General features: G+C 32.6%; 1 protein-coding gene across 1 annotated transcript; it reads right to left on the bottom strand.

The window, feature by feature from the left end:
• Nucleotides 1-451: 451 nt before the first annotated feature.
• LOC131850558 (epidermal growth factor-like protein) lies at nt 452-9,678 on the bottom strand. Its single transcript, XM_059200842.1, has 5 exons — nt 9,498-9,678; nt 7,212-7,245; nt 5,399-6,072; nt 2,948-2,989; nt 452-640 (listed from the first exon to the last, which is right to left on the bottom strand). The coding sequence occupies exons 1-5, from the start codon at nt 9,605-9,607 to the stop codon at nt 460-462; spliced, it is 1,041 nt and encodes a 346-aa protein (XP_059056825.1). The 5' UTR covers nt 9,608-9,678; the 3' UTR covers nt 452-459.
• Nucleotides 9,679-11,436: the final 1,758 nt, after the last annotated feature.

The following is an 11,436-nucleotide window of genomic DNA, read 5'->3' as shown; positions in this document are numbered from 1 at the left end:
TTTTGTCTGTCAGTCTGTCTGTTTGTTCCGGCTAATATCTGAAATGGCTGGACCGATTTTGACGGCACTGTTATTAGCAAGTAGCTGATGTAATAAGGAGTAACTTAGGCTACTTTTATTTTAGAAAAATAAAGTTAAATTCCACGCGGACGAAGTCACGGCAACAGCTAGTGATAAATAAAAATAATCTTTATTTACCACTCATAAGGATAGTTACAATATCTGGCTAATTATAATAAACGCTGAAGTTTGTGTCCCGTCAAAATCGGATTTTATTTCAGTCATTTCAGAGATTAGCCGTAACAAACAGACAGACAGAGAAAAATTGTAAAAAATGTTATTTTGGTGTATGTACCGTATTTATATTCATATGCATGTAGTATCAAACGGTTATTTCAATATTACAAACAGACACTCCAATTTTATTTACATGTATAGATTTTTTCCCTGCCATCCAGTTCAGTATATAGAAACACACAGCAATACAAATAATATATTTAAATACTTACACTCCCCGGAAGGCTTGCGGTCAATTTTCTTCGTTTTCTGCCAAATCCTTTGCATGATCACCACTCCTAGTGTCACCAGAAGTAATATTACAACTCCAGCCAATATCCAGGACAGTTGCAGGCTAGCCAACCTGCAAAGCATTTAGATACGAATTAGATAGATGTAGATAGATGGAGTTAAATTCTAAAACATGACGATGCGAAGCTTTCTTTTTTTAATAGATGATAATAGTACGGTGCACCCGCCTGCGCTAACGGTTTACGATGGCGGGGCACCAATGGATGATAAAATGAACAATTAGATATATTATGTATATGATATGTGACAAAGTTTTGTTATGTTTAAGGGATAATCGAATGGTGCAACCGTCTGCGCTAACGGTTTACGCTGGCGGGGCACCAGTAGATGATAAAATGAACCATTAGATAGATGTAGATAGATAGAGTTAAATTCTAAAACATAACGACGACAAAGCTTTGTTATTGGTAAAGGATAATAGAATGGTGCACCCGCCTGTGCTAACGGTTTATGCTGGCGGGGCACCAGTGGATGATAAAATTAACAATTAGATAGATGTAGATATATGGAGTTAAATTCTAAAACATGATGATAATAGAATGCTGCACCCGTCTGCGCTAACGGCTTACGTTGGCGCACCAGTGGAGGATGATAAGATGAGCATGAGGTCAAGTCAGTTACCCAATTGTGAGAAAATCGCCAGGAATTTATCATGATGGTATCCAAGGGGAATAGTGTGGATTTCAATCTGTGATAGTACATTGCTAGGACTGGGATCAACATGTCACATTCCGTTAGAAAACTTTCTTTATCTGTTTATATATTAGTGTGTACATTACACACTATCAACGAAAAAAAAATAGGATATTTTTATCATCTACTATTATAAAGCTGAAGAGTTTGTTAGTTTGACCGCGCTAATCTCAGAAACTACTGGTTCGAATTGAAAAATTCTTTTTGTATTGGATAATTCATTTATCTAGGAAGGCTTTAAGCTATATAACATTACGCTACGACTAATAGAAATGAAGCAACAGTGAAAAATGTTGGAAAAAAGGGGAAAGGTGAAGTAAAGGGGAAAGTTGTAAGATAATCGCGATAGTGTTTTTGATAACCGAAGTCGCGGGCACAGCTAGTTGAACATATATTTAAATATGGTTCAAAGTATAAATCTGAGAAATAAACTACAGTAATAACAAAGTAGGCAAATAATTAATTTTATAAATACATATTAATTTATAAATACATATCACATATGACGCCACCAGATATCATTCTTTGAATTAAATTAATTATTAATAAACAGATGCCTATATGTTTTATTTATTGTTGTCGTCTGTTTGGTGTAATAGGTGACGTTTTATGACATCATACTAATTTATTAGAAAGTAGCTGTGCCCGCGATTTCGTCCGAATAGAGAGTTTGGATAACATTTTTAATAAATAAGTTTCAAGCTTCCAGCTTTAAAAATAACAATACTTGCATATAACCCTTCATATCGCCTTTCAATCCTTTACAACCCTTTTTTTCGTAATAAAAAGTAGTCCATGTTCTTTCTCAGGGTCTAGACTATATGTGTAACCGCGACGCACAGACAGAGTTACTTTCGTCTTTATAATATTAGTAAGGATTGCGTGTTCCTGATAACTCCAGCGATGTTCTGACATATATAATAGATACGGTGTGGTACATAACATTTTTACCACATGTTTATAATAAAGCAAATTTAAAATTTGGCATGACATGTCTGTAAATATTTTAAAACCGCTAGCAGATTGAAAGCAGATATTAATAAATAGACCGCTTTCTTAAAACTTTAATTGGGTTACTTTTTTAACAAACATTACACTTTGCTGCGTTAATAATTATAGCATGCCTAATAATAAATGCATTAACTTGGATAATACAAATTTTGTAATTTCTACCTTGTCACAAAACTTTAGAGTCTATATTCCAAAATTTGGAACGTCTGAGTTAATGTTTATAATATTAAGCGTACAGTATTAAAAAAAACTATACGATTACAAATCAGTTACTGAATGTACTTATTTAAACGCTTTACAAAGGCAGAACTCAACTAAAAATATTACTATTTTTTAGTTGTATTTAGACTAAGTTGTATTTACACTAAGTTGTATTTAGACTAAGTTTGTATGAAGGAAATTGAGAGATAAATCAAGTGTAAGATTTGGGATGAAGAAACTTCACAAAGGATGTTGTCAGAACTAACAGGTAACATTAGAAACAATACTTTATTGCACTTGTAACAATATCAAATAAAAAAATGAGCAAGGGTGGGTTCCTCTAAAAGAGATCTCTTCCAGCCAACCTAACACTGTGGCAGAGGTTGTAGTTAGCAAACAGTGATAGTGCTCGAGTTTAAAAAAACATAATATAATATAATATAATAATACTCACGTTTTGTTCGAAGAGAGTTCTGACAGTTTATTGACTTCGTCCCTAGAATATAAAAAAAAGACATTAAAATCATTTATATTCAGTTTGTAAACTTACAGCACAACGATTATTTAAAGAGTACACACAAGTTTTTTGCTCATTCTTTTTGTGATGAGAGAGGTTTCCGAATGAGTGGTAAATTAAAAATGTTTGATGACTATTCAAAAGTGCTTAAATGAAGTTTTCTATTCTATTCTATTCTATTCTACTTTTATCTCACTAACAAACTAATAACCGATAGAGCGCCTCCAAAGCCCTAACGAACTAGGTTGCAGATCCTCCGCTCTTTAAGTTGATTAGTTCGTTTAATATAATTTCAAAGAGGTCCTAAAGAACTACACTTTTGCACAGAAAAGTGCAATTCACCACAATAGGCTGACTGACCTGACCCTCATCTTTTCTATCTACTGGTATCGGGCCACCCTGTACCTTCAGTTAGCACAAGATGGTGCACCAACCCAGTAATTCTTCAAAAAGATCATTTCCCGAAGAATCAAAGTAGAAAAATTTAAATGATTTATATGGCCTCTGTGATCTAGCAATTTAGTACGCCGCTTTACTTCAATGGTTGCAGTTTCGATTACCGCACGGTGCGAACATTTGTATTCATAAACATTGTTGTTTCTATCGGTCTGAATGGTTTCTATGTATATTATATGTATTTTTTAAATAATTGTGTCTAAGTACTTATATCAGTTGTCTAATATCCATAACACAAGTTTTACATAGCTTGGGACTAGATGGCTCTCTGAGTATTGTTCTGAAATATCTTAATAATATTATGCACGCGGAAGTTTGTAAGTATGGATGTTTATTACTCTTTCACACATAAACTACTGAACGGATTTTGATGAAACGTTACACTAATATAGCTTATGCATCAGAATAACATATGGACTAAGTATTACATATTAGTAATTATTATATTTTTAAACTATATTAAATCATTCAAAAAGCGTCGTTATTACGTGATTTAGTTAATTATGAAAATACCAATTTCTAGGTATCTTTAATTTATGTCATATACGAATATAATTAATATAATTTTAGTAATTAATGTTAGTCAGTAATTACCCAATTTCATAGTACGTCAATAAATACCAATCTTATAAATATAATACCATATTGTTTACAAGAAACGTTATAATTAGAGTTATTTTATATAGAAACGATATCATCACAACAATATGTTTTGTAAATGTTGTACTCTGCGGTATTTGGTACTCGTCTGTATTATAACCTATATCAATTATCCTATTACAACTTAAAATAAACTCAAACTAAAAATATCTTTATTCATTTAGGTCCATTACAGACACATATGACAAGTCAAATTATTAAAAAAAACCGCTTCATAATCCGTTGCGTAGTTTTAAAGATTTAAATGCATATATAGGGACGGACAGACAGCGACAGCGACTTAATATATATATTTCTATTTCATTTCACTAGCTTATCTCACTCTTCTACTGAAATAAATGCTAGCAATTGAAATAAGTTTGACAGAGGTACATATGTTTTTTCTTTTGTCAAAGTTTACTCAGGTAATTGAATAATTCCCACAGCGCCATCTAGTCCCAAGCTAAGTAGAGCTTGTGTTATGGGTACTAGACAACTGATAGATATACTTAGATTTTTTTATAAATACATACATAATATACACAGAAAACATGAAAACCGATACAAGCAATCGTACTTATGAATACAAATGTTTGTACCGTACGAGGTATCGAACCCGCGACCATTAGAAGAGAAGCCGTGTGCTAAACCGATAGACCACCGAGACCGTAAATAATACAATTGTAAAAAGTTGTGAAAAAAGTTTAAAGTGTTTATCGGATTTAAACCTTAATCTTATTGTATATATCTTATATTATAACCGCGAATTTTTTTTTTGTGATGCAGGAATGAATGTTTGTCCTGTTTCACACAAAATACTAATTTGATGAAACTGTACAGTAAATTAACTAATATAATCTTATATATAAAATTCTTGTGTTACAGTTTTCGTTCCCATACTCCTCCGAAACGACTTGACCGATTCTCATGAAATTTTGTGAGCGTATTGAGTAGATCTGAGAATCGGCCAACATCTATTTTTCATCCCCCTAAATGTTAGGGGTAGTCCACCCCTAAATTTTTTGTTATAGTCTATAATTTCAAAAGATATTATATTATTTGCCGAATATCATGAGTAATATAAAATTCTATGTGGTATAGGCTATAATTTCAAAAGATATTATGTTATTTGCCGAATATCATGAGGAATATAAAGTTCTATGTGTTATAGGCTATAATTTCAAAAGATATTATATTATTTGCCGAATATCATGAGGAATATAAAGTTAGTGTGATGTAGACTAGTTGGTTGAGTTAGCTAGCTGTAAATAATCATAACAAATGTTCACTTACGTTTTAATCAGTTTGCAACTGTCGCCGTCAAATTTAAAGCCAGCATCACAGATGCACCGTCCATGTAGGTCACAATTCCCATAATTGCAAATGTTGTTACAAGGTTTGTAACATATATGGGGCGCGGTCAAATTATTTCTGTAGCCTTCCCCACATTCACAAATGTTGGGAACTATGCAAAACCCGTTAACGCATTCCTCTTCACATACAGGGATACATTTGCTTCCTTTCCGGGTATATCCTTCGCTGCATACACATACGTTTGGTGATATGCATTCCCCGTTTTCGCAGATCGAACATACAGGTTTACATTTATATTTGCTCTGGAATTCGTATCCGGAATGACAAGTGCATTCGTTTGGGGCCACGCATTCCCCATTCTCGCATTCTTCTTCGCAGACTGGGAGACATTTCGTTTCGTTTGCCGACCACTTGTAGCCATGTTCGCAAATGCATTTTAATGTATACGGGTCATTCACGAAATGGGTGGGGCATTCTGGGGCGCAGTGGGTTTCGTTTACCCGTCTGTGGCCAGAATTGCATTCGCATACATCGTTGTCACCGCATTTGGAGTTTACACACAGTCCATTGCAGGGAACGGCCGGTTTACAACCGTCAGTTTCGGCATCGTAATTCCAACCTGTGCAGCAGTGGGGCACTGTGCTTATGTGTTTCTGTAAACAAAATGCATTATTTTAATATTAATTTATACATACATATATATATGTGTGTGTGTGTGAATTGTTCTGAGATTATTATTATTATTATGTTTTCTTTTCACAGCTCTTGCTGGATTTTTACGCTTTGCGTATTCCACACTTACGGGCCGAAACCAAGTAAGTGCAGCGTGTGTGTATGTGTGTGTTGTGTGCATGTGTGCGTGTGTGAGTGCGTATGTGTGGGTACTCATTATTATTATACAAATTAGATAAAAATAGTACAATGTTGTTATATCTAGTTGTGTCGGTGTAATTAAATATTTTATCAGGGAACATTCAATGAGCCTTTTGTTGCTTTTTCCCATTGATAACATACATACATACAGTCATACACAGGCACATTGTATTGTTATCAATTATCAAATTCATAATGAATTCTTAAATATAGTTCGTGGTTACATACATACATATAAATATATTTATTAAATATTTACAGTCATGTTTTATATCGTTTAGATCAATTGCAATTATTTTGTTGCATGTAAATTATAACCTTCATTTCATTTTTTTATGATACAAGTAATAATAAATCCTTACTAAAATTTTAAATGCGAACTCTGTCTGTCGGTCTCGCTTTCCCGCCAAAACTACTGAACCGATTTAAATGAAATTTGATACACAGATAGTTTAGATCCTGAGAAAGGACATAGGCTACTTTTTAATGCGAAAAAAGGATTGTAAGGGGTCGAAAGGACAGATGAAAGATTGTGTGGAAGACCTCCTTTTTGTTCAGGATTAGAAATTGTAAGGTTAGTCTGTTTAAGATCTTCACGCCTAAGGGGCTGAACCAATCTTCATTAAATTTGACCTTTGATCTTTATCTCAAAAAAAGAAGACAAAGTTATTATTCGAAAAGATACTAGCTGGAACCCGCGAGAAGAATGTAGAATGTAACCCGCAACGCAACACTTAATAACCCCACTATTTTGCTGGGTATATTTTGAATAAAACGTCACAGGCGAGCCTGCCGCCGCCATTTTATTATCGGTGTTTCCTTCACCGGCGAATCAATCAAAACATAAATTGTAACAAAGAGTTTTTGCGTTCGCCAGATTTGAACTTGTTACATTAATATTGTGTACATGATGTCTTACCACTCTCTTTCCATATTTATTAAGTTTGCTCGTCCTGGAACAAAAGAAATCACAATTTTAATATGTATTATAAATTTAATATATTCATACTATTTTAAATTAACATCCTGTAAAGTAATAACATTATTTATTTATTTATTTCTAAGGATTACCAACACAAGATACAGCAATAAAAAGAATTGTCATGATTCTATACAATTATAATGGTCTTAAACTGTTCTCATAATTATATGTAACCACAGCATGCATTGAATTACAAGATTATGTCGCTACTATTACAGATGTTAATAATATTAATTAAAGTTGATTGCCACTAATAATAATACAATAAAACATACATATAACAACGTTGTGGTGTGACAAAGAAACGTCACCTTTTGAGCTTAGTTATGAACTGTGATTGTCAATGAGAATACCAATTTCCGGATTTTCCTGCAAGATCATTGTACAGGCGCGACAAACGGACGACAGGTGGACAACATTAATATATAAATAAATTTTATTAAGCCGCAATCATATATAGGTCTTAAATCATTTTCATAAACAATTTGTTGTGATTGTATGAGCCTGGGAACTGAACTAGGTTCGAAGCATGTATGACGGTAGACAGTACTACCGTCATACATGCTTCGTACCTAGTACTTCACCCCTCGGTAGGTTCTAGATGGGTTTATACAATAAGATTATAGTAGTTAAAATCATTGCCTATTCTCATTCTACAACCGAAATTATCATGCAAAGCTGACCTATTCTGTAAAATCACTGCCCATTCTCACCCTTCAACCGAAATCATCATGCAAAGCTGACCTATTCTGTAAAATCATTGCCCATTCTTACCCTTTAACAAAAAACATTATACAAAGCTGACCTATTCTGTAAAATCACTGCCCATTCTCACCCTTTACCCAAAAACATTATTCAAAGCGGACTTATTCTGTAAAATCATTGCCCATTCTCACCCTTTAACAAAAAACATAATGCAAAGCTGACCTATTCTGTAAAATCACTGCCCATTCTCACCCTTTAACCAAAAACATTATGCAAAGCTGACCTATTCTGTAAAATCACTGCCTTTTCTCATCCTACAACCGACGTTATCATGCAAAACTGATCTATCCTATAACATAACTGCCTATTCTCACCTATAACCGAAATTATCATGCAAAACTGACCTATCCTGTAACATAACGGCCTATTCTCACCTATAACCGAAATGATCATGCAGAACTGACCTATCCTGTAACATAACTGCCTATTCTCACCCTACAACCGAAACCATCATGCAAAGCTGACCTATTGTGTAAAATTCACTGCCTATTCTCACCCTTCAACCAAAATCATGCAAAGCCGACGCAAACGACTTTTTACAAAGTCGAAGATCGAAGTGATATGGTACATTCCAAGTATGAATTGCCCTTGACTAACAATACCAGTGATATAAAGGTATCTACAACTTTATATACCTCGATCTCTTATAATTACGGATGATGATTTTTGCTAAGGCTAATAGAAATTGAAGTATCAACTATACAACAACAATAAAACAAAAAATATATTTAGGGGTGAGTAACCCTTATCATTGAAGGATATGAATATAATAGATGTTGGCCGATTCTTAGACCTACCCGATATACACACAAAATTTCATAGAAATTGGTAAAGTCGTTTGAGGGGAGTGTAGTAACGGACATAATTTGAAAATAACGACCTTACATAACAACACTAAAGAATAACGTCCATCCAGATTCAAATATTTGTGTTGTAAATTAATAAATAATTTTCAATTAGAAATTAGAACAATATTTCTCTATAATACAGCAACATTCTACAAATATATGCATTGAATATTAAATTGAAATTGAAATCAAATTAATGAAAAGTAATTAACGAATTACACTCATTGTTAAATAATTTAATAAGTATTACTCACACATTTTCAATTAATAAAAAAAGAAAATTGTACAATAATAAATTAAATACATAAATAACATAACAAAATCACAACATTCAAATTTGGAACATCATTTTGAATTAAAAACGTAATAACTATAAGTACAGAAGATAATAAATTAAATACATAAATACCAGAACACAATCAAAACTTTTAAATTTGGAACATTATTTTGAATTAAAAACGTAATTATTATAAATACAGAAGATAATAAATTAAATACATAAATACCACAACACAATCAAAACATTTAAATTTGGAACATTATTTTGAATTAAAAACATAATTATCATAATTACAGAAGATTTTTGAACACTATTTAAAAAGTAACTTACGTAACATTTCGAACACAGACACCATCATCCGTTGTTTTCAATGCATGTAAACCATTACACATAAGAAAAATCAATATTACCAACACATGCGTAAACGCAAACTGAATCATTTTGTTTAACAAACGTACGCGCGCTTCAACCCATCAAACGATTATACCGTAGTTTCTTGCCAATAAATTATTGTTAATATTGTATGTATTACGATATAAAATGTGGTAGCGCTCCGCCACGCGTAGGATAAAATTATCACTTCCTCTACCCGTACTGTAACAGAGGCGCCCTTTTCCTCACAATGTTTTTTATGGATGTGTATGCTGCACTTGGTGTAGTCTAGCGGGATGCCAGGGAATAATAATGGGATAAACATGAACTTAGACGAAGTAGGTCAACGTGACGATTTACTTGGGAATCAACCACGACGGGTTCCGTATAATCTACTATTATCTAGGATATATTATTAATAATACTATTTGAGAAACAGCTAAAATATTTCAAACAACAATTAAATAAATTAACATATATTTGAATACGTAAGAAGTTCTTAAGAAGTTCTTAATAAAATGAAATGTTTGATTAAGCAATAAAAATTAAATTTACATGTTACTTAGAAAAATAAATATTTAGAAGTAAATATAATTTAATAACTTTAGAAGAAAATATAACCAATAAATTTATTATTGTGTATATTGAATGGTAGATTTATAAACTGTGTGTTCTATTTACTAACGTATTTTTTTAAATTTGAAAATCGAACGATTACCCAAATGAATTCCTACAATATGCGATGTAATCGTATGATACTATATATACTAGGCATGTAGCATATTTATTATTTGGACTTTTAATGTGTTTAAAATTTAAGCAAACATTTGCACATTGCAAATGCAACTTTGTACGTCCCGTATCGCGTATTGACCGCATTTAAAAGCGTTCAAAGTTCAAAGATGCTTTTACGAAGAGTCCACTATAAAAGCACATGTTTGCAAAGAATGTCAAGCAACGCTTTTATTTGCACATAACATATGCTCAAATCTTTGTAATCGAACATTACAATACATCAACACTATATTTTAAAACGACGCCATTTATTCCATTTAATATTCGATAACCAAAAAAACATTATCATATTATATAGTCACATTAATTAATTTACGGCCAGTTATAAAACGCGCACTGTTTAAAAAAAAACACCGAACTATTTTGATAGAGACGTCGAGAACGTGGCGATTAGACGCGTATCAATTGCGAAATAATCAAATTAATGTTTGCACTATTCTAATTTCAAATTCCGTTAGTTACCTATAGAATGTCACTTTTACCGCTCAAATTGCGTCGGCCTATAAAACATGACGCGTTTGGGCTGGAACAATGACATTTTGCATTCATCAGATAGTTCTGAAGCATCCGGCGAGTCATAAAACATCGTGACACGCGCACAAGAAGCGAATAGCAATTAGACATCACAATCACTTTAATTAAACATTGTTTATCATAAAATGTCACGAATAAATCTTTTCGAGGTCCTATATTAGAGATAGCAAGTCGTTAATGTTTTTGTTTTCAAAGTTTGACCTCAAAGTCGAAGAAAATAATTTTTTTTAGACATCACAATTAAAAGACAAAATAGGTGACGTTTTACTTATAATCATAGACAAATTTGACATTATAATGCTTTATAGTAGAGTTGCCAACCGTCCTGTTTTCCCAGGACATGTCCTAGATTTTGAAGTGTCCTGGGTTTATAAAATATGCGCGCCTCTTAATTACTGATTTTCAACAGTAGCATATTAATATATTAATTACTTGAGTTTTATTACATATTAATATAACTATTGCAACACTATTACTGCGTTCTGTTTTTAAACTGGATAGTCCTGGTTTTTTGAACTTTCAATCTTTTTTAAATGTAGGCTTGGCAATCCTACCTTATAGTGCTGAA

The sequence above is a fragment of the Achroia grisella genome, unplaced genomic scaffold, assembly GCF_030625045.1.
Source record: "Achroia grisella isolate CSIRO2021 unplaced genomic scaffold, CSIRO_AGI_Agris_v1 utg770, whole genome shotgun sequence".
Taxonomy (NCBI): domain Eukaryota; kingdom Metazoa; phylum Arthropoda; class Insecta; order Lepidoptera; family Pyralidae; genus Achroia; species Achroia grisella.
The sequence above is the reverse complement of the archived record's forward strand: the minus strand, read 5'-3'. Positions and strand labels throughout refer to the sequence as shown.

What these genes read in the sequence shown, in the direction of transcription:
- LOC131850558 (XM_059200842.1), bottom strand. Translation starts at nt 9,607, where the DNA reads ATGATTCAGTTTGCGTTTACGCATGTGTTGGTAATATTGATTTTTCTT. An exon ending in ATAAATATGGAAAGAGAGTG is followed by an intron (nt 6,073 to 7,211) that starts GTAAGACATCAT and finishes TTTTGTTTACAG; the next exon opens with AAACACATAAGCACAGTGCC. An exon ending in GAACTCTCTTCGAACAAAAC is followed by an intron (nt 641 to 2,947) that starts GTGAGTATTATT and finishes AATGCTTTGCAG; the next exon opens with GTTGGCTAGCCTGCAACTGT.